The 25,591-nt window shown below is 31.7% G+C and overlaps 1 protein-coding gene across 1 annotated transcript; it reads right to left on the bottom strand.

The window, feature by feature from the left end:
• Positions 1-419: 419 nt before the first annotated feature.
• LOC111624415 (nucleolin-like) lies at positions 420-25,591 on the bottom strand. Its single transcript, XM_023367244.1, has 9 exons — positions 25,447-25,591; positions 12,736-12,829; positions 11,653-11,688; positions 11,013-11,573; positions 8,477-8,518; positions 6,921-7,062; positions 4,890-5,165; positions 714-898; positions 420-621 (listed from the first exon to the last, which is right to left on the bottom strand). Exons 1-9 carry the CDS (start codon positions 25,498-25,500, stop codon positions 548-550), a joined length of 1,464 nt encoding a protein of 487 aa, XP_023223012.1. The 5' UTR covers positions 25,501-25,591; the 3' UTR covers positions 420-547.

Raw genomic sequence — 25,591 nt, 5'->3', positions numbered from 1 at the left:
TTGACTGCCTGTTTGGTATTACATTAAAATGATGAAATCAGAACAGATCAGAAGGTTGTGTGAAAGCATCTTTAGCAATGCTTATAACTTAAAAGATATACTACCAGGTGTGAAAGCTGACAGATAGTTGACAAAGTTGATGTTAAGATGTTAAATTATTTATGTTGAAGTCTGGATTCTCACACTATTCCTTCTCTAACTTTTTAATTAGTTATTTTTTCTAATTAACAGTTACTTATTTTTTATAATCACAGAATTATTAAAATTTAAAAAAATGTTTTATTTAATAAAAGTATTTATTCTGCTATTAATCAACAACGGTAAAGCTATATGTTTTAATAAAATTACTTTCCAAGTAGATAGGAACCCCGTATATTGTATTAAGTTGTGTAATTTATATTTTAAAAAAATTACTAATGTTTGATAAAAAGATTTTTATTTAAATGTTACAATAATTTCAGAGTTTATGGATGTGTTGTCACATATAAACAACTACACATACAGAATAGACAAAATGCAGTAATGACATTAATGAAAGATGAAAGAGTTATTCATCGTCGTCTTCATCGTCAAAACTGTGTTTTGATGGCTTCCTCTGCTTGTTAAAAGACTTCCTAAATCCTAAAACGTAAACATAAATGTCAAGTTATATAAATGATCAAAGCATTAACTTTTGTTTAAAATTATTTAACTAATCATAATTCCTCTCTTACCTTGTCCTCGGTGAAACGGTCTTCTTGGAGAACCTTGACCTCTTCCGCCTTTTCCCTTATTGTGATGCTTACTGTTGATTAGCGCATATAAAACAACAACTGGAGTTCCTTTTATTTTCAAGGAGGAATTCTTTTTAAAAGCTTCAGCTGCAGCTTCTTCACTATCAAATGAAATCTGAGCAGTTCTGGTAAAAAGGAAGAAAAACAAAAAGGGATTATTATTAGTTTAAAAGCCTTTACACTAAAACTCACAAGAAATCCAAATGAACACAAACTTAACGTATGGTTAACTTAAAGAGAATAGATATTATAAGCTTTGTTAAAGCCATCCTTACAATCATGGTGTAAGGAACCAAGTCAGAGCGTTATTTTTATTTTTGCTTTTATTCTATTTTGTTTGGGGCTTATGTTTTGTTAGGACGAAGGTTTTCCTCACCACTCACCTTAGAAACTTAAAAATAGAAGAGAAACCAACTCACCAACGAGAGAAAAGTGCTGTAGATAGAACTCGCACACACTTGCGCTCTGAAGCGGAAAAAAGTAAGTCCGCACTGAGAAAAGGGGCACAAATGCATAAATCCCACTTGTTGTACACTCAAGCTTATTCTTTCTGCAAAAACATCTCTTCTTACATTATGCTTGTTTTGATTCTGTTTTTTCCCACTTAATTTGGTGTGTGTATATACATTAGGCTCAAAGACCGAAATCACTCATTGAGCAAAAAAAAATTACCACAGCGCATTGTGGTCGTTTCAAAACGGCCATGAAGAGAAATTCGCATCTTGGCAGTTGTAAAAACGGTTACAAAGTGAAATTTGTGTTGTGGCTTTCATATTTGACCACTTCACATTGTGGTGATTAACTCTACACCTGCGGAAACCGCGGGATCACGTGACCACCTATAAAAAATGAGATGCTGATACCGCGTTTCCGCGGTTTTAATTAAAAAATTGAACAATTCGCGTTATATTCGAGTTTTCTTGCGATTTTAGCTATGATTCGCTCTTTTGTAGGTCGATTGACTTTGTTTAAGCCAATAAGCGTTTTGTCACCACCCCTGGGCCATAAATATTTCGGGAAAAACACTCCCCTACTATTTACAGTAAATCTTCGAAGTTAACTAGACAGTTGTTGAAAACAATCAAAGGGAAACTCCTTCTAAAGTTTTATTGGGTATCTTCTGTCTTTGTTGACATTACTGTAACTAATCAGAGACTTGTGAAAGGAAAAATTGCCGCGAAAAGTCCCGCCTCCAACCTTCGAAGTAAAATGTAAACAATCACAATAAATTCGCTTTTTAAATCGTTTTTTTAGCTCTAATTAACTAATTTAACGTTTTAAGACATTAAATTAGCTAATTCGACAATATTTAATAGTATTAATATGTTTTTAAAACTATCTAGCAAGAGATATTCCCGGGAAGCTCCACCTCTCTATAGTAAGTCTATGGAAGACGTTCTTCCTGTTAATTGGCTTTAAAATTTTTGTTTCTACGCTTATTACGCTCTAATTGGTCATTTATATTATAACTGATTTAACTTTAACGAATGAGAGCTTTTTTCAGAACATGTAGTCTGGATTTTCCCGCGAAGAATCAATCCACGTGATTAAAGTTATTATGTAAACAAACGTTAAAAAATAGCTATATTCATTATTTTAAAGCGTAATTTTTCTAGTTTTCATGTTATTTGACTCTATTTAGACAAGAAGATATTTTATCAAAATCTTCCAGCTGAAAAATTTTCCGGGAAACTCATTACTTCCGGATATTGCGTAATCGCAGGAAAAAATTAACTAATCATTTATTATAGGTTATTATTATATAAAACGTTGAAAAAATATGTAAAAAGTGTCAAATATTCACTCTTATAAAAGTATGTTGATAATCTTTGACCTACAAATACCCGAGCCACTCCCCACTCCCCTCTCCCCGCAGGGTAATTAGAGACGTAGTGTAAATAATGGCAATAACTTCTCCCCCGCTTTAGCTAGAGAGCTGCGGTTTGTTTTGTTTAAAAGAAGACAGATGTGTCTAACGAACAGATGTACAAAGTTCAGCGAATCTCTGTAAATTAATTTTTTTTTCTATTGTTCGTGAACGTCGAAATTTTAATATTATTTTAAATTTGTATTAAACTAAAAATTAAACAATCGTAAACTGCAATATGTTTTTAATCAAACACAAAAAACAGATTAAATATAGCGCGATTTTGAAGCGAAATATCTCGATTTAAAAAAATTATCCAAAAATTCAAAAAATGCGCCGCACGACGGATTCCATTCAATTTTTTTCTGTAGATAGATCGCATGTAAAGGGTTAAGAAAAGCTATAACGCATTCTGAACGTTAACTGATGCAACCACAATACAGGATCATACAATTCACAGTGCTTTGTAACTTTAAAATATGGATTCTAGGCTCAAAACATTTTCATTTACAATTTTTAATGCCAAACAACATTAGTTCTACAAGTTTTCCTAGAAATTTAATTTTCATACTTAAAAAAATTTCAAAGAAATAAAATATGTGGAGAAAAATACACATTTGTTTCTTTTGTTTTGCTAAAAAGTGCTAAAGATCTAATTACATATACTTGTAGGTGCTTGATATACTATACATGATAAAATAAAAATCACCTGCTAAAGATTGTTTGGCCGTTACGTGACTCGAGCAACAGACTTTCTGTGAACAAGTGCGAATGATGTTTCCACTCTTTTGCCGTTGCCAATGACAATCTGCTATTTTTATAATATATTAGTACAGTATTATTAAAATATATTATCAGTATATTTAAAGTAAAGAGCTCCCGTTGAGATTAGGCTTGCTCCCTTGTTTATTATGTATATCACCTCAGTGCAGGGTATTTACATTTATTCAAGTGTTGTGCAAATCATGGCTTCTAAAGCCATGGTTTGCACAACAGAAAGGTGATTTCAATTGAAACAAAGAAAGGTGATTTCAATTGAAACAAAGCAAGACATCATCAGAAGGAGTGAAAGTTGACAAAAACTTCCTTGTCAAATAGGGAGAGGTTCAGGAGTTTACCAACACTCATTATCCAAACAGAGCTGAGGCCAACAGGATCAATGATCTCTACAATGACACCCTTGCCCGTCATTTTCGACATGTGTTGAAGAAGAGAGAGAAACAGACCATCTTGGACATGTTTTTCAAGAAGCCAGCTGCCAAAAAACAAAGGATAGAACAAGAGGAGTTGACCCTGCAAGCCCCGGTAGCCTCTCCTGAATCTGACTCCAATTAAAAAATAATAAAGAGACCTGCGGCAATGTGTAAAGTCTGTATCTGTACAAATGTGTGAAGAAAGTGTTCCTCCATGTCCTCACAACATCTGACTACCTGGCATAATTGGCAACTGCTCCATTTTCATTTTTTTTTAATGATACAGTATGGTTATTTTATGCTGCAGAACAAATTATATGTTTTAACATGTATTTCTATGGAAAAATGCATTTTGCATAACAAACTTTTCACTTAACGGACATGCACCTGGAACAGATTAAGTACGTTATACAAAGCACCACTGTACTTAATTTTTCTGTTTTCAAATCATTCAACTTTGTGGCAATATATAAATAACATTTGTAAATTTATTTTGTGTACTCAAACATTTTACAGTAATCTTAATAATCAGTTTGAAACTACAGTTCAAAGTAATAATTTTAAATGAAAACAAAAATTTGTTTTCTAAAGCTCAAATCAGGATTATATCAAAGTTCAATTGAAAATGTTTTATTTTAAATTCAATTATTCCAAAACTTATTATTAATAGCTAAATGTTCACTCTTGGAAAATGTTTTGTTTGGATTATTTTCTGATAATTACATTCAGTACAATAGCACAAATAAAGAAGTTATGTAACTTTAACTTGTCCTTATATAAAACTTTTTACCAAAATGGTTGATTCAATGATTAAATTCTACAAGACAAGAGAATTTAGGTTAAACAGCTAACCAGAATTATACCCATTATGGATGTCCTGATCCACAATAGGATTGACCAATATGGATGAAATAAGAGAAAAATTAATTGAAAAGACACACAAATCATAGTTTCTGCTTTGAATTTCACAATAAAATGTAAGTTTTCATTATGCAAAAACAAAACATTTTGTTCCATTACAAATTAAAATACGAAACATCAAAAGCATTAACTTACCTGTTTGCACCTGAATTAAGATATACATTCACTGCTGCTGGAAATGCTTTCCCCAAATCTTCCATGTTGGCTTCGTTAGGAATATTGCTAACAAATAATTTCTGTTTGTTTATATTTCGCTGATCTCTCTCCTTTGTTCTGTCTACAAATGCTTTGTTTTTGCTTTTGGCACCCACAAAATCAACAAACAATTCTTTCCCTCTGATTTTCTTTTTTTCAAGAACCGAAAAATTATCTTCGGCTATTTTCTCACTCTTAAATTCTATAAAAGCATATCTGTAATAATAAATTGAGATAAAAAAATCGTTTTACTTTTTATGTATTTCTCATTAATAATAATAATAATAAAAAGGATGAAATTAGTAAAGCTTTATATATAAAATGATTTTTATGCAAGTTTTTCAGAAATTTGCAATTTTTTTTAACACAGTTCTAAAGAGGAATATGTATCTCATTTCATGAATAAGAATCAAATCTAACTTCTTATTACTTACACCTATCAAAGAATCAAGCCAGATTTATTACTGGACTAAATTTTGTCTAATTAAGTTTAAAAATGTTATGTAATTTGGACTAAATCTACACAGTTGAGTGGCCATCTTGTATTAAACTTGTGATTAGAAAGAATATATTAATTTAGAATACTCTTCAGTTAATGAGACACCAGTCAATCAATGAAATCCAATTCGTGTTTACATCTTAATATTTGCTTTACTTTAGATTAAATCGTATGTGAAGTTAATTAGAATGCAAATTTATCCTTTTCTTTAAGTTTGTATAAAAGTTATAAAAGTCGATTAGGAAACTAAACTATAATTGTTAATACATGTTTGTTATCAAAAATGATTTGCAATTATACTAATGCAAAAATATGCTAAAGTTAAATTTCAACTTCTAGTTGTATATTATGCATATAACTTGTTATTTATGTTATTTAGTTATAAATTTGAAGTTAGAATAATATTAAAAGTTAAAAATTACATTTTTAAAAAATATTTTCAACCTACTTTGCATAGTACTACATCTCATAATTGCATCATTCAACGTCATGTGGTTATTTAAATCAAGTTTCTTTGTAGGAGCAATGTGTCTCGAAGTTAGATACAGTAATGTTTTTTCAGTTTGCTGCAATTATTCCTTTTAGTCAGTTTGTTATTCTTTTATTTAAAATGGATTTTAGAATATGGAAATTGTCAACTTACAAAGAAATTGCAATTTTATTTTTTCCTAGAAACTGGAATTTTATATGGTGAGTTAAGAAATAATCCTAGCACGATTGTTGATCGGAATGATTATATGCATTATGTTTGTACCAATATTTTAATATCTCAAACCATTGTAAAATTAGATGGTGCAAACAGTCATTGAGGTGTATGAAAGTTGATATACACGTAGTCAGTCATGTTGTTCTGCAGCACTGGATATTTGGTGGAATTTGCCATGAATCGAAAGAATGTTTTTAGTCACCGTGTGAGACAGTTCTTCTAAAACATTGATTAATGCAATATGAAACAACATGAAAGAAGGCAGTATGATATTTTCAGACTGTTGGAAAGTGTACCAAAAAGACAAGTTAGAATAAGCCAAATATGAACATTTGCAAGTAAACCACAACTATAAACTTTTTAGACCCTAAAACTGGATATCATACTCATAACAAAAATAATTGTGGTAAGTTTATTCCTTTGTAAATTGTTCATTATAATTTTAAATATGTATGAATTATGAATAAAATACCGATTTAGCTAAAAATAGTAGTAAAAATGACTGGTGTCCCATTAACCAAAGATTACCTAATTTAGATTACTTGTATACATTTTTAATTATATTCATAAAATGAAATTACACCGGTGTCCAAAAAATAATTATTATTCAACTTGAAAAGATAATCCTTTAAGTACAAGAGTTAAAAAAGTAAAATAAAAAATTTAGAAAAAATTAATTTTTAAATTTGTTTCAAAATTTAACGGAAAAAAAAGTCTTTTAAATTAGTACTCTTTCAACTGCTGTGCACACAAGATTTCAACTTACCCTCCTTGCATACCAGGACGTTTTCTTTTTTTATTTGCTGGGAGACGTACAGAAATAATATCAGACGATAAAGTTTTTATCTCTTCTTCGGTGGTATCGTCTGGAAAACCTCGAATAAACAGAGAACGAATATCTCGATCTTCTATAAAAAAGTAAATTATATTTAAATTAGCTTTAGTGTGTTGTGCCATGAATAATAAGGCAACCAATTTCATGTATTTGTACAAAAATATTTTTACAGAAAACTTTTAACTTTTGTTTTTAAGTTTAATGACATAGCCACGAATAATGTATTTTATATCAACCAGCTTAGTTAAAGATAGTTTTATAAAAACAGACTAAGATTTACTGTATATCCAATTTTTATAACTTTGTACTGTACATGGATTAATTTTTGATTTTTTTCTCCTTCCTTTACCTATGCCAGTTGAAATTTTCATATAGAATGCTGCTTGACATTTAAATTTTAAACATTCTTCACTGTTTGATTAAAAACTGATTAAGCTAGAAATAACTTAGCATAAGCATTTTTCCTATAGTTTCATACTAATTATGTCATTCATGTGTCTTTATTAAAATGTTGCCTTTTGTAATTAAAGTAGTGTTTATTAAACAAAGAACAAAACTAATATAACTTGGAACAGCTTGTGATACCACACAAAAGCTGTTTGGGTTATCTTAATTTAGCAAATATATTTACATAAGCATTTAATGTCATTTGAGAAAGCTGGTTGATGTTATTTGGAGAGTCTAATGAATTAGAATTTTTCCTGTAAGAAATAGTAGAAAAAGTATGCTATCCTGTTATTCGAATTTCCTATATTTGAATCATATTCAGGAATAATTTACCTATGGATAATAGAGTATAACCATTTTCAAACCAATACACATTTTCAGGAACCAAAACAAATAGAGTATCGAGTTATACTGGCACAACAAGAAGGTTGAACGAAAACAGAAGAAAAATAACAAATACAATAGAGCAGCAGCTAAGAACGTAGAAGAATCTTATATTACTTAAAATATTGATGTTTGTATTATTTTATTATTTTCCTTAACACTCTTTCCACATCTCTATTATTATTTCTAATCTCTGATTGTATTTTAATATTTTCAGGCAGGAAACTTGCTGTTTTGCTGTAATAGGATGATGATAATATGCCAAAATAATAATCCTTTTTTTTACATTTATTTATAGCAAGTCTGAAGTTATTATAACATGGAAAATGTTTGAGTTTGAAAAGTAACTAATATTATAACAAAATATTATGCATGTAATGATTACTTTTTAAATTTAATTATATATATGTGGAATTCCAGTATTGCAACTATATTGTTTTTTTAATTGGTTAATGGTCAATCATATTTTCATGCATTAGACAAAACTGACATGCAGTGGGATCAGCCAGTATGAATGATAAACACAGAATAATGGCACAGTTTTGTAATAATTATAATAAATTATGTAGGTCTTAATGTCAGTAAATAATAGCTTATTGTGCAAACATTAATCCCACGAAAAAAATTTTTAGAAATACTATTTTAATATTACTTACTTCTCCTCTGTTCTTCAGATGCTTTTAAATCTATTGAAGGTACTGAAATAAACGTAAAAAATTTTTAAATTAAAATTTCTTATTTATATGTATAAATTCTTCAATGTTCAAAAGTAATATGCAAATTATCTAAAATTTAATTTTTGTAATATTTCATTGATAAATTTATATGGTCTTGACAGTATTTAAAGTTCAATATTGTTAGTTTAATTAGTAATATTTATGGTATAATTCATTACAAAATATTAGCAATTATATTTACATAAGAAATGATGTCGTTACTGTTTAAAATTATTCATTTAAATTATTATTAGAATCAATAAACTACATATTTCAACATTTCATTAACCTGTAATCATATGCAGCTTTTTTTTTACAAGACTGTCTAAGTCAGTGTTTTTCAACCTTCTTGAATACGCGACCCCTTTACAAGTTAAAAAATTCTGGCGACCCCCCAGGGCCATATTAAAACTATATCAGTATTTTTAAAAACTGTATTTAATTTTCTTTCTATTGAGAGCTAAATATTGATCAAAAAACCAATTGTACTGTAAAATTTACAGTACAATTGGTTTTTCAGGTTTATTTTACAGTGTAAAATAACCAGGCACAGCCTTCTCACTGAAATTGTAGTTTTTTTTATTGTAGTGTAGGACCTAAAAACACTTGTCTTTTACTCGCGACCCCCCATGTAAGGCCTTGCACCCCCTGGGGGTCGCGACCTACAGATTGAAAAACACTGGTCTAAGTCAAATCTAGCAAATATAACTACGCCTCTATATCCAAATTCTTGAAAAAGTTTTAAGGATGAAAATACATATGAAACTATACTTGTCATCTTTGGGAAAAGCTGTAGCTTTTCATCAGTTTCATAAGAATTTTTCCTAGCCTATATTCTGCAATTGCAGATGTTGACAGTACAGATGGAAATGAATCATCCATCTAAATAATGTTCCTTGGTCAATCATCCCTACCTCAGTCCAAGCTAAGAACTGCAATGCAAATATCCTCCTGACATTTGAATCAGAAGGCCAAAGTTGTTGAACATGAAACATTATGTTTTTGTAAGAGTTTTGAAAGTGTATATTTTACACAATTTTGTGAATTGTTGAAGATAGTTTCACTAACATCTTGTGATGTGTCAAACACTACTAGTTCCATGCACTCTCCTCAACCAATGTTGTTGCCACATCCTCTATCAGTTGCTCTTCAACCCCCTTCAAGTTTAATGTTCAACAAATGTTTCTTCGATGCTTTGATGTAACAGCAGTGGAATCATTATTCTGATAGAACAAAGTAATCATCATTATAAGTGTTTTCTTTTAAATGTAAACATCCATTAACCCAAGTTTTAGATTAATGCCAAATGATTGCCAGATTACGTTGGGTTATCATATTTATTATAACTCTATGTTTGCATTTTTATAGAGGTTAGAATCTCAATGAAAATATGATAACAATGTGTCATAATACTGTAATCTGCAGATTCTTATTGCTTAAAGTACAATTTTTACCTTGGTGACAATTTCTGAAAATAATAATTTTCTCCAGAAACTCGCTTTCCACAGCTTCAATAATACACATCAAAACTTCTCATAAGAAGTTTTTGGTGTTTATTATTATATATCATTAACAATTACATAGTTTTGCCTTTGAACAAAACTACTTAACAGGAGAACTTATTTTATTGGCATCCTGTACCATATATTGTGTTTCACAATAGATACTTTAAATAATTTTTTATAATTACTAAAATTTTTTTTCATTTTCATTTTTCACACAGAATTACAGTCAAATCTCATTTACACATTTATAAAAAACAATGAGAAAAAGTATCATATAAATGTACAAGCAAAGCTACTTTTAAATTGTTTTCAGGGTGAATGTAGTCATCAACTGTACAACTGAATTTCTGTGCATAATTACTTCTTAAAGAAGTTTTAATTTTGCTATACGTGTAATCATTTGACAAATATATAATAGGAAAGAAAAACAGTGCAAAATTAAATCATGCATTTTTAAAAAACCGATCAAGTTTTATTTGTTTCTTGTTTTTCGTGGACTTAGTGTACCAGTATGTAACACTAGTTGCCCTCTTCCTCTACAGTCGCATAAAAGAATGAAGTCATTCCATAGGTTAGTTCACACTGACAGCAAATAATAAAAATAATGAGAAACCAGAAAGTGTTTTTTTTTTTATTCCCTTAATGAAATTTGTCCACACTAATGTGGAAAGCAAAAATTTTCAATGCATTGGACTGGCGAAGCAATTTGCTAGATAGAAAAATTTGAACATTATCAAATTACATATTAAAGTGTTTTATCTCATTTTCAGATAATCACTTATAAAATTCAAATAAGGAACAGTCTTCAAATCAATTCAAACTTAATGAATTAATTTAAAGAGTTAAAGAGATGAGATAGCGTAAAAAAAAAAATTTAATCTTGAATAAATGTGTGATTCTTAAAACATTGTGTTTACAACTAATCTTTTCATTATATGCTATAGTCCTATAAATTTAATTTTAATACTCACCATCACTTTTTGCCTTTTTTGCTGGTGGTTCTACAGCTTTTACAAGTTTTGGTGCTTCTTTTTCATCCTCATCATCATCTTCCTCTTCCTCATCCTCCTCTTCTTCCTCCTCCTCCTCATCATCATCATCATCCTCTTCCTCATCATCATCGTCGTCGTCATCATCATCATCGTCCTCTTCAATTTCTATAACTTTTCTCTTTGCTGAACCAGCAGCCTTTGATTGTTTCAGCGAAGCAGGCGTTTTTAAATTATCGTCATTTTTTTTAGGCGAGGGAGAAAATTCCATTTTGGATTGAAAAACATTTTGTTGTTTAGGTGTCTTGGCTGTTTTATTTTCAATCTGTTTTTTCTGTGAATTCTGTTGAACAGTTAATTTGTTAGGAGTTTTAGCAGGAGTTTTGTTTGAAGCTTTAACTGGAGTTTTGCTATTCATGCTCTTATCTGCAAATGACTGTCCTAAATCTCTGCTTTTATTTGGCTTTTTCGTATCCTCTTCTTCATCTAAACTGTCATCATCGTCTTCATCACTTTCTTCTTCTTCCTCTTCACTTTCATCACCTATTAATAAATTTCATTTATTTACTTTAATAAAATAAAATTAAAACATCCAGTAAAATTAAAGAATACAAAATATTACTTTCGTCACTTCCTACTTCAATGTCACTCATATCATCTATTAAAAAAAAAAAAATTTTTTAATTAAGATTACTTGGGTTATCAGTTTTTATTTTTATAGATCTATTTATATAATAATTCCATATTTTATATAACAATTAATAGGCATAGTCCATAATAATAAAAATAACACTATATTAAATTCATATTAATGCAGAGTTTAGGATCCTTATAAGTATAAAAACTAACAGAAACTTACAATGTCTTTCTGTAATACATTACTCCAGAATTAATACAGTTGAACTCAGTTAAAACAATCATTAGGGGACCAGCAAGATTTATTCATTATAACCATTACTTATTACATCTGTAAAGAGCAGTGACATAACTAGGGAGAATGGGTGGCTACCTAGGGTGCAAACGCATAGGGCGCACCTCGCAAGTGGTAAAATTTGTAGCTATATTACTGATAATTAGTGAAATCTATTTTTTAATTCTCGATTGCTTTATTTTTTGACAATGTCGATACTGTCGAAGATGACAAAGAAACCTTTCTACAGACTAAGACGTTTTTAAGTATTGTACCATGTTATAACTTGCAAATGATTTTTACTTTTTCGTAAACTGAGAGACATTTCCCCCTTCATAAACATCTTTCTTGGGGGTTCGTTTCTAACTACAGTATATGGTAATTTTACAATCATAGTGATGATTAATTAGGTAAATTGGCAAAGTAGGATGGAAGCTACTGAAGAAAGAAGGAGACGGTCACCAAAAAGAAAGTTGAGTGATAAATAGGCCTGTAATCAATGCAGGTCATAATATCTAATCATCCAGTGGTCAAACAAGTAATCCTTTCAGTTTTATCTATTCCAAGAATTTGGTATCACATTTTCTACTAATTGAAGAATTAAGAATGTTTGAATTAGTGACATTTTGCAGTGGCACATTAGAAAAAGGGTTATATTCTTTAAAATGTGAAATTAATACTGTTACCAAGTGTCAATCAAGAACGATAACATTTTGCAGAAAATGTCGGTGTAATACACTTTAATCTATCAAAACTGAAGAATAGATTATCATGTAATATTTGAAAAATAGTTACCATCGTCATCACTTTCTTCTTCACTCATATCTTCATCTTCACTTTCCTCTTCTTTCATCATTAGTTTCTTCTTCTCTGCCATTTTTTTGGCTTCCTGAAAAATAATTCATTTTTATAAATTCTCCATAAAATTTATTTTGTTTGTAAAAAAATAAAAAAAATTTTTTTAATGATACAATAGCCACGATTATTATTTTAAAAAGTTTACATTAGGCTTAACATCCACGAAAATTCAATGCGAAGCGACACGCAATGGAGAAAAATTTCAACATGGGATAGGTTAATTATTTTTTCATACGTAATTGGTTATCCGAACAACCCCAGTCCCCAATTGATTCGGATAAACGACACTCTACTGTATTAAAAGTAAGTTTTTATATTTATTAGCAACATTATTATAATATATTTATTAACAACAAAACACTGGATATGAAATGGGCTGACAACTTGGAATTTCAACAAGATGTGATGTAATTTATCATTTGGTTATCACAGAAAAATAAAGTTGTTATAAAAATACTGAATATTGTTGATACTGAAGAATGGCAAATCTATTATATAGGTGCCACTACCAGATTGCTGTGTTTGTCTAGCAGAGCATTGTGAAGATATTACACAATAGATGTTCAAACAGAGCTAGCCAAAAAGTGATGGAATATAACTTTGATTCTCTTTGGTTATAAGATTTGCTGGTAAAACATTGTGGGAATAGGAGAATCTTAGTTTATTTGGGAGTCTTTGTTTCTTACACAAACGTTCCATTACAACTCCCCACACTTAATATTCCAGATAATATTTATAATAATAATAATATTCCACTTAATATTACACTGTTCATCTTGCTAAAATCCTAGGTCACACAGTTGTGTGACAAGAACATACAAGTAACAGAGGGCTCCAATGTTTATATTTTCTTTATACTCTTATCATCATCATCACAAGTTAACCAATTTTTGAATTCATTCACTTAATTAAGCCACAAATGTCTAGACCAATTCATCTTGAAAAATCAATTTTTAAGTCAAAATGGCAGTAAACTACTTAGAGCAAACAAGTATTTTACTTAAAATTATGCAAATTGCATTTGAAAATTTAATATATTACAGCCTCATCTGTAAATCATAAAACTTATTTCTTATGATCCACAGTCATTAGAAAGTCATTTTATCATAAGTAAATATACTAAATATTAAAAATAATTTTACATAATATTTTTTCAATTAAAATATAATTTTGATTATATTTTAAACTGTTTTGCCAACACTTTAATATTTTTGCAGATCACTTGCCTCGATTTGAAATTGCCAGTCAAGATGGCCCAATGCCAGTGAGCAGCAACCGTAATGTTACCCTCTCTCCCTTAATTAAAAATGAGGACGTTCAGAGCTATAGGTCACGTGATTCCATTCTACCTTTTTGATTTAAAAAAAAATCGTTCAAAAAGAATATTTTTCGTATTTATTAACTTTTCAAATGATTTTTACCTGAAGAAGGACCCAGGAGGGGTCTGAAAATGTTTGTACTATTAAATCTTATTTCACATCGGTTAAAGGTTTTTCTGAGGTGTGTGTTATTTAACTTAAAAAGTTACATTTTAGGAAATAATATATACAGGAATTCCTTTTTAGTCTGAATTTCAAAGGATGAAATAAACTTAGATTTACATAGTTCTGCACAATATGCCAAATAGCATGTAAGGCTGAGACTCCACTACTGTAAAAACGGCGTAAAATCCCTCGCCATAAAAGCTTTTAATCACATGACCCTGGTATTTTATGCCCAAGCAGGTCGTAAAACCAGTGTAAAAGTGACTTGAACACTATTCAACTCGCTTTTATGCTGGTTTTATGACCTGCTCAGGGCAGGGGTTTCACGCCGTTTTTATGGTAGTGGAGTCTCCGCCTAACAGATGTAATTTATGAAGCAAACAGAATAAGCTTATGTATACAAAACACTACTTTTGTTAATAATATATAAATAAACTGCAGGCAAACAACATGTGTCTGGTTAGAATCTCAAAGGCTGCAAGACAGGTTTTATAAAAAGTAAAGCATAATTCCTTGAGATGTAGCCTAAAAACTAGTAAGTCACTCAAAACTAATAGCAAAGAGCCCTACAAATATCTCAATCTGCTACTTGTGGTCCAACCTTGCAAACCCTGAAACCAGTCATATTTTGAGATAATAGAAAAAACAGTAGTCATGAGTAAGGTGATACCATGGTGGAAAAAACATGATGTTCCATTGTGCATACTTCATGATGTCAATATCATGTACAGAGGAACAAATGCTAACAAATAATCTTATGATGATGTTTTTAAACTTAATTTTTAAGTATTTCTTTAAATATTCAAAGATACTTTTTATATTTTAAAATATTTAATTAACATTTTTGCAAAGTATCTATTTTTTTTTTTCATTAACTACCTTTAACACTGCTTTTAAAAAAATATATTTATAAAAAAAACATCTTAAATCACAATATTTGTGCATAAGATAACAAGTACAAATACAGTAAGACTCAGCTTAATGCTGATTTGATATAACATGGTATGCTCGAAGCCTAAGAAACGCTCAAAATTTATGCCGATTTAAATTATCACAGCATTTCACTGATTCGTATATAATATGATTATTTATGAACACGAATCAATCAGAAAAAAGTGGCAGAAAGGTGTACTTTCTTTAAATCTATGTTTGTTTGATGCAATTTTAGAAAAAATATATCATCATGAATGCCATAGGCAATATCAGCATCGCTTGACAAGGATTAACCGATAAATGCTTGAACGAAGTGCGGAAGAAGTTATGGCTGAAGGTATCCAAAAATTCTCAACGAGAAGAGCCTATTGCTGTATTGTTATGTTGACTAAATTGTTGACCTAATCGATACAGCAGGTCTAGACGTAGATGAGCAGGATATTGAGGAGTTACCGCAGGTTTCTGGTGAGAGTCTTACCAACGATGACCTTCAAGAACTGGTAGGAAAAGGAATTCGTGTAAAACTGGAAAATAGAATTAAAATAAAATTTGTTTATTTTTGGTTGCGTGTTCCCCTATCCCTATTTACTTACACCCAATCTGCCAATGTATCAGCTTTTCAATTTCTGCTAAAATGCCCAACTTGCCAATAGATCGACTCCTGGTAACTCTTGAAATTCTTTTGTGGCATTTCTTAGAAGAATGTGCTGACTGGTAGAAGATTCCAGAAGGTCTAATGAATGTATTTCCTACTAGATGGCATCATTGCGTTTAAGACAGAGTTTTTCGAAAATTGTCACCATTTTGTTTGCATTTCTCATCCTGCATGGAGTGTTTTTCTTGTTTCTTGAGGTCGTATGTTCAAGTTTACTGCATTTATTTTATATTGTATATCATTTTAGTATGTTTGTTAACTTTTATTTATCATATTTATTTTATTTTATTTTATAGGCCAATTATATTTAGTTTGTGATAACTGTATTTTCATAATTGTTTAGTAATTTATTTTACTTATTCATTTATTTTTTAGATTATTGATAGCTCACTAAAAATCCCACTAGATTTAATCTGTTTTTCATTTTTTTTTATCAGGAACATGTCACAGTTTACAACTGTTAAGTTTAAAAACATAATAGTTTTACATAAAGTCATATGTAAAGATGACATTTCCCAGGAGTTTCTTCAATTTGAAGTAATGGAAAGTGCCTTAGCCTCTATAAAAGTCCCATTTTGATCATATTTTAACTTTGTGATAATTTTTAATAATCTATTCTTTAATGTTTTAGAAGATTTTTTATTTCTTCAAATTATTTGACTTACTTCTAATTTGGTCTGTGAAAACAGAAGAATTAAACGACTTTAAAATTATATTTTTATGTGAGTCTCCATTACTTCAAAATAACAGTTTTAAAAAATAATTAAATTTCAGATTTGAAAGCACAAAAAAAATTCCAATTAATTTTCTATACATAGTAATTACATATATCTATTTTATTTTAAATAATTAAAGTTAAAAAACAAAGAAAATAATGATTTTATAGTGTACTTTTACGTTATGATCTTGGCACAGCAAGAAAAAAAGATACAGTGGAACCTCGCTTAACAAGCACCTGTCATAACAAGTAATTCACATAATAAGCAAAACAAATTGTAAAAAAATGACTCGCTTAACGAGCAATGAGAAGAGGGTAATCCCCATGTTACATCAGTCTGGGTTTAGCCCTCGTTCCACTAGCATCTTAGTGTTGCTTGTGATCACACATTTTTCCAAACTTATGTTCAGACATATTACATATAAACATCAACAACCCATAGCCCATTATATAATAAACATGCCAAATGATATGCCAAATTTTTGGGCTATGTAAAGGCTATAATTAAATATTAGAAATTAAATAATTTGACTAGAGGTAGGCAGTTATGCTGCTATCTTGTAATAAATTTAATGACTAATTCCAAATTAAATTTCAATTTTTTTTTTGTTTTCTGCAAATCAAATTGTATTCCAGGTTGGTTCATGACACACTATAAGAAATAATGATGATTCATGTTCCTTAACAATGTGTATCATATAATTTTCTTTGAATAAAAGTTATACATTAAATATTTGTTTAATGTATGTTTTTTTGGCATGGAATGCATTATCATATTTTACATTAATTTATATGGAAAAAATTGTTTTGCTTAATGAGTAAGATTCTGGAATGAATTATGCTAGTTATGCGAGGTTCCACTGTATGCCTTTCACAAGTAAAGTCCTACCTCATGGTTCTGAGCTGACGCTTATTCGTTTAAGGAAAGTCAATCAACATAAAAACTACTAACCAACTTATAAGACATTTATATAAGAGGATTAACATCCAATAATTTACAAGTTCTCCTATAAACTTATAATGGAAAGGAGTTTTGTGACAAAATTTATGGACTGATAGGTAACAAAAAATCTCACTCACTGAAATAAAATCAGTCAATATAGATAAAAGCCAACCCGTGCTTAAGTCACCATCAACTGGAATATAACGAGTCCAAACAGAAAAGTTTTGTGCACTTTAACTTTGCAAAATACAGACATATCTCAAGTTACGTCATTTGTCAAAAAAATAAAAAAATAAAAGTCAGGTTTAAGTCATTTTATTCGACTTTACGTCTGTCTGCCACAAATATTAAAGTCGTAATATCACTAGAAGTGTTAAAAGCACATAAAATCATATTAAAATACATACATTTACATAATAAATGTTAATATAATCATCATAAATCATAGAGAACAAAATATGAAAACATCTGTGACTCTGTTGTTGTCTTATTTAGCAGTCTTTAAGAGATCAATATTGGCATTTTCCACAGTATTTCCAATACCTACTGTTTGGTGTTGTTGTCAGTGCCACTTGATATTGGTAAATTCAACATAAATTAGTTTATGTTTTACTATTGCAAAATAACTTTAGATTATCAGCACAAAGTTCTAGCTACATATGCATAGTAAAATAAGTTTAATAACTGTATTTGTTATTTAACCTTACAAAATCATCTTATTTTATAATGTCTTAGAGCAAACCACATTCACAAATAGAGTCCGCAATGTACTGTAAACATCGCCAAATTGTATACATGTATCTTACAAGTATGTACAGTACATACATGAATTCGTAAATTTAGATTACTTTTTTTTCTGTACTATAGTAAAAACTAAAATTTATTTGTTTGTAAGCTTAAAATAGATTCTTATTAACCATATATTATTAAAAATGCATTTATAAATAAAATACAGAACTGGGAATGATTATTTGTGGTTTAGCCTAGTGACAAGTAAATTCAGAGACAAATAAATTCGACTTAAGTCGCCTCTCCTGAAACCAATTACTGACGTAAGGCGAGGTATACCTGTAAAGATTTTTTTATACCACAACTTAAAGTGCACTTTGCACTAAAGATAAAGAACTATGTCAATAATATTTACATCAAAATGTACAGAACAAAATTCCTTATCTTATGAGTTTAGTAAAAATAAATATATCATTAAAAACAATTTGTTTTTTGCATCAAATATAATTTTTTTTATAATTACACACTTCTTTCATTTATTATTTTTTTAAAAATTTTTCAAAATCAGACTATTGATATATATTTTTTAAAATCTACAACAGAAATACATCTCCGAATTTTTTCACATGTTTTTGACCAAAACTAAATTTTTTAAAATAAAGCATGTAAAATTAGATATTTCACCTTGTGTACTTTTTCAACATGCCCCAGTAAACAGGTAGAAACAAATGGGTTAAAAAAAAAACTAAGTATTTATGAATTTTACCATTTTTCTATTTTTGGGCTGCAAGTTGAAAAAACTGTAGACCTATAAATTTCCACTGTTGTCTGTCTGTCCATCTTTCCTTAATATGAAGAGTGAAGTTAGATACATGAAAGACGAGACCAGATATGGAAACCTTAGGGGCAAAAGACCCTGATTAATTGTTTGCGATGATATATACATATAGTGGCACCTTGACTTACAGGTGTCCCACCTTATCATGCAACACATTTTTTACACATCTGCAGTGCTGCACCATGATGAAAACAAGCTTAATGGTCAGATTTGTAACTGCTACTTGAGAGTGACACCCTACATATTTTCGTATTTTTAATGATTTATTTTGAGAAATTTTACTTAGATCAGGAAGTTTTTCTATGAATAATATACATTTTAATGTTTACCTCACTTCAGTTAAAATACATAAAAGTAATTTCGGTATAGAAACATAAAAGTGATGTCTGATCTGATCAATAAAAAAAAAACTAGAAATACAATATCTGAAATTATTGATAAAGTTATTTATAATTTTTATTCAAGTTCTAAATCTGTTTTGTCTATATTTTTAAAATGGCATTGTAAATCATACCAATTCGAATGCAATCAAAAAGGACACAGGATTACTGGCGTGTGAGCACCACGCTGACTCATCCAACACAACTGAAACAAAAGCATTAGCGACGCCTATAATTTCCAATTCTGAAAACATTAGCGATGACTATAATTTCCAATTCTGGTACCTTGTTGAAGGGGCCACCCAGGGCCCTGAGAAATCAGAGGCCCTAACGGTAGCCCAGACTGGAGTGTTGGCTCGCCAACCAATATAACAGATCCAGGACAACCCCATCCAAAGGGGGAACGAGTTAAAGTACCTCGGTGTTATCATTGACCAGACCCTATGCTGGACGCTCCATCTGAGGAGTGTTCGAAAAAGGACAAACCTCACAATATTGGCACTATTGAGATTAGCCAGACAAGATTACAGTCTTAGCGGAAAAGCAATTTGAGCCACCTACAAGATGAGCATAGAACGTATTATCTGCTATGCCTGTGGTGTATGGTGGAAGGATTCCGCTAACATCAATCAGAGCAGGACGCTGCTAACGATTCAGAGACCCACTGCCCTGTGGATCATGAAAGCATACAGAACTGTGTCTACGGAAGAAGCCCTGGTTTTGGCCAGGCTGTTCCTGTTGTCTCTGGTGGTCAGCCAAGACGCAGCCTTCTACAAAACAACGGTGGAAGGTATAGAGGCTAAGCATTGCAATCAGATGTACCCTGTCAGACAGACATGCTGAGAGTCCATCCAACCCATAGGATCAGACTAAGCTGGGATGTCAGTGAACCAACAGGCAGTGGTGTTGAAATATACACGGATGGCTCGAAAGATGGTAGCACAATCGATGCCGATTACTGCATCTTTTCTGACAGAGTACATGTGTTCTGGCAGTCAGACAGACTGAACGAGGAGGTGTCCATGTTTCAGGCAAAACTGATGGCCCTGGAGGGAGCATCCCAGTGGATCCTATAACAACCGGGTCCAGAGCCGGTCACGGTTTACTCAGACAGCCAGTCGTCGCTTTAGGCCTTGAGCGATGGGTACTATAGAGATGTGCTGGTACAGTACAGGAGATCAGAGATAGGATACCGAGGGCGAGGCAGCACAAACGACACATTGCTGAGGTAGGTCCGAGGCCACTTTGGGATCCCAGGTAACGAGTGTGCCGATCAACTGGCAAAGGTGAGGGCCAATGGTCCATTTGTAACAAGAATGGTGGAACCCCTGACTACATACATAAAAGGTACTCTGCTGCAATGATCAATGACAAACTGGCAAGAATACTGGACTCAAAGTACAGTAGTTAGGCCAACCTATGCCTTTATGCCTGAAGTTGGCTGTACTCCAGGTGTGTTGTAATTGGTTAACGACACAGATACTGACCGGACACAGAGATGGTAGCTGCTCCTGTGGGTGTCCTCACAGTGACGCAAGGCAATATGTACTTGACTGTCTTCTTACCAAGGATTTCTGCTGAGGGGTTGGCCAAGTCGACTGGTCTAAGCCACCTGAACAAGTACTTAGAACACTAGCAGCTTAAAAAAACTTAAAGAAACTAATGGACTTGGCGGAAAAGTAATATATCTCTAAGTACAGCGGATGCACTGAGAAGCGTCCCCCAACTTGTAGGGAAGCAGACCCCACTGACCGTTAATAATTTATATATATTATGTTGATCTGAAGAAATTCTATGTGCAGAACAGGCTGCACCATAAAACGTATGCTAAGTAAGAGGGTTAGGCTTGAGAGAGTGGAAGAGGCCTGCATGTTGTTACTCTCAGGCCCGGCTTAAGAGTCCAGAACATCCAAAGAGGTGTCCGACCTGGGGACCTATTCTGAGTAGTATCGTTAAGCTAATGAATATGATAAAAACCAGTTTCTATCAAAACCACGTGATTCGCGTTTAATCAACTGTGAAAATGCTATTCTGAGCCGTACATTTCGTTTTCTGTTCCAATAGCCACGTGCGATAACTAAGCTTTTGTTATCGATCAGTCTCGAGCTGTCGTTAGGAACGTAACGAAAGTGAAAACAACACAGCGTCTTTTGATGTAAGATTGATTTTACTTCATGGGCAATTGGAGAGAGAGTTAATAAACTATGTTGTTGTATTGCTTAAAAATAATCTTAACTATTTATGAATATTCATATGAATAATGTAATTGCTTTCTTGTTAAAATTTAAAGTAAGTAGCTATAGCATGAACATTATTTCTGAAATATGTTTCATTCACATATGTATAAATTAAAATGATACAGTGGAACCCCGGTTAACAAACATAATCCGTTCTGCAAGTCCGTTCATTAACCAAAGCAATTTTTCCCATAGAAATTAATGCAAATACAATTAATCCATTCTAGCCATCAGTATTTTTGTAAATTTATTTGTAAAATGGGTTTTCTTTGATTCTTTTAAAAAAAACGGGACAAACTTTCGCATCAACCCAATATAATTTAATATCCACTGTTAAAAGTGAAAACATTATTGTTAAGTCGAACCAAAGTTCAGGGAGAAGTAAGGAAAAAAACTGTACTTTAGTTGTCAAAACAAACACGACGCGAAAACAAATGACGTAACGGATCAGGTGGAATGTCTGTGGAGAAGATGAAACTCTGACAGAAGCGGTCATAAGCAGTCAATCTAGGTTAAATTTTTGGAAAAGGGGAACAATTTGACGGGTATAAAAACATCGCGTACAATTGTTAAAGTTCTAAAATGACAGGTAGCAGAAACAATAGGCTAAATTATGAGTGAAAGGCTTATAGGTTTATCAACAATCTCCGATCAGAGTCGACGAACAGGTGTCAAATAAACGCTTCGGAACAAACCTTTCTCGTGACCTGATCTGGTTTTGGTTTTCACCTGGAGACAAAGAAGAAAACAATCGGGAAGCGAGGAATGGGACGCAGGACTAATTGTAAGGTGAGATTCAAGGAAGAAATACTATAAAAACCCTGAATCTCAAGGTCAAAACGCAGTTTTCCTAAAAATTCTATGGAGATTAATCTGTATTGTCTTCATCTGGATTAAGCCTGAAGTCGTGCCTGCTAAAATTTGTGTTGTGTCTTGCGGACCGCTCCAGTTGTTGCAGCTCTGTCACCTACCATCACTTCTGTGACCAAGCGAACCCATCTCATCCACTCTGGGGCTACGAGTGATCAGCTTGCACTATCATAGGACCAGTGATACGCCACTCCTCAGTGCCAGGAGAAAATACTGTAGATAAGCCATTTCTAACCACCTCAAATATGTAAGCATCTTCCCATTCTAATAAACGATTTTCACTGTAAAATACTTGTTATCTTTGTCTCCTCCGCCACCACCAACGTACAAATGGACTCTAGACCATCACCGACACACGATTAACTGATTCACCCTAAAAGTCGGCAAGCTTACAAATTTGACACAAAAAGTTAAGTTCGTTATCCAAGACAAAATTTTTGCAAAATAAAAGTTTGTTAACCGATTTGGTCCTTAACCAGGGTTCCACTGTATTTATATATTTATATTCAAAACTATCAGTTACTTTTCACCATCTCTCTGGATCTTTTTGAGTCGACTTCATAGAAATTCAGATAGTTGGCTATTTCTTGCCACAATTTCTGGCAATCTTTTATGGTAAAGGGAGCATCTAACTTCCCTGACATTAATTTAGGGTTGTCTTCCTTAAAATTAACGAGCATCTCGAATTTGCAATTTGTAGTTTCCTAGCTTCGTTGTCCTTTCTTCAACATTTTAAAACAAAACTATTTCACTAGTGCTGGTACACAACAATGCTAAAACCATGTGCTTCATTTAGAAAATGGCGGGTTGCTGTCATGTAACGAAAATACAATGTTAACTAAACTGTGATTGGTTAAAGTGTAATAGCTATCAATAGTGTGGAACCCAGACGCAGATCGACTGACTATCCATAGTGAAACCCACTTAACGTGGAGCACAGAATAGCGATTTGTCTAAAGTTCATTAACTGCCTTTCGCTAAGAGGACTTATCAAATGTCCCGTGTATCGCTCTCGTTGAGTTATTGGAAGAGCTCAGAATAGGTCCCCAAATCTATGATTAAGGCATAGTCTCTTTGACCCTGTGATGCCATTTGGTGGAGCAGGGCAGAGTTCGCTTTATGAAGGTCACCCAGAAAGGAAGGCAGACAAGACTTCGACCACGAAACTTCCAAGAAGCCCAAGTTACAAGCATTTTAAAACAAACAGCGAGCGCGGCACTCACCCTCGAGTGATGGCAAGTTAAGCGGCACTTGTACAGATTAACGGGTACAGCTATTTGAGAGGTTTACTTCCATAAAATTAACTAAATCTAGACTAATTTCACTCGAATATTTCCAAAACACGTATAATTTGTTGAAATGATCGATATAAAATATGCTATGAACAAAAAATTGTCAGAATACTTATCGAGTGTACCCGTTCGAAGACGCCATTGCTTAAGCTTGTTTTCGTCGCGGAACGGCACATTCTTCGTACGCGTCCGCTTCCAATGTGTCGGTGCTATTCGGTCACGTGACTACTCATCTCTGACGTGTTCCTGATAACTTATTCTTTTTGCGAAGAATTCACTGAACTTTAGAGACATCACTTGATAGATTACAATAAAAAATCTATAGTATATTATGATTAAAAACGACTTATTATTATTATTGACTATATGAAGCAGCAAAGGAAAAACCACTCGCTAACGACAACAATTCTATCATGATATATATTATAATGATGATAAATATTAATCAGATGCAACATAAGATGTCTAATGTCGATGTAAATAAATATTATACAATTTTGTTTACGACATGAGAGATTAGACCATTGAAAAGTAGAACAGAATTATTAGTTATTTATCGCATTATCATACGTTATTATATGTTGATTTTAATCCATATTTAGAATGGAATGAAGTTTTAATATTTCTGTTAATGATGTCTCTAAAGTTCAGTGAATTCTTCGCAAAAAGAATAAGTTATCAGGAACACGTCAGAGATGAGTAGTCACGTGACCGAATAGCACCGACACATTGGAAGCGGACGCGTACGAAGAATGTGCCGTTCCGCGACGAAAACAAGCTTAAGCAATGGCGTCTTCGAACGGGTACACTCGATAAGTATTCCGACAATTTTTTGTTCATAGCATATTTTATATCGATCATTTCAACAAATTATACGTGTTTTGGAAATATTCGAGTGAAATTAGTCTAGATTTAGTTAATTTTATGGAAGTAAACCTCTCAAATAGCCGTACCCGTTAATCTGTACAAGTGCCAGTTAAGCAACAGCATCTCAAATAGGGTACACTTGGTAAGTCTTATAAACTTTTGTTTATGGATCAGCACAAAAAAAGTTTTGGAAATGTATAAATTGTGTACTTTTATCCTATGGTTTTACCACTTACCTTACCTAAGAATTACATATACAATTAAAATTCATATCTTGAAATTCGTTCAATATATTTGGATGTACGAATTTTAGAATAATAATAATAATAATCCGAATGTTTTATTGATAATAATAATTATTAAAATATTTTACACCATTCTCATATAAATTTATACGTATAAAACGTAATCACGAACACGCGGTAATTCTGTGATCACATACTCTAAGCCTACATGGCTATTCATATGACCAAATTCTCACGAAATTAACTTCTTTCAATCAAAATATTTAAATATAAAATATAGAATTCAATATAATTTAATATAATCATCAAACTATTTAGGAAATGTCTACTATATAACCAGAAAAAGAAAGAAACACTAAGCCTAAGCATGAGTTAGGTTACAGAAGTAGCACGTGGTTGAAATATATTTTTCTTAATTTTATAATAAAAATATAATTATCCTTAAAAGAAACGTTACCTCGATGTTCTTCTTTTTACTTATGTTCGGACCACCGGCTTTACGTACAACCATTTTAGCTATTTTAAAACAAAAGAAGTAAAAATGTGGAATACGAAAAAACACGCTACCAACGTAGACCACGTACAAAGCATAAACGTATCAA

This window comes from Centruroides sculpturatus, unplaced genomic scaffold (assembly GCF_000671375.1).
Source record: "Centruroides sculpturatus isolate CEXI.00-Female unplaced genomic scaffold, Cexi_2.0 scaffold397, whole genome shotgun sequence".
In the NCBI taxonomy this organism is placed as follows: Eukaryota; Metazoa; Arthropoda; class Arachnida; order Scorpiones; family Buthidae; genus Centruroides; species Centruroides sculpturatus.
The sequence above is the reverse complement of the archived record's forward strand: the minus strand, read 5'-3'. Positions and strand labels throughout refer to the sequence as shown.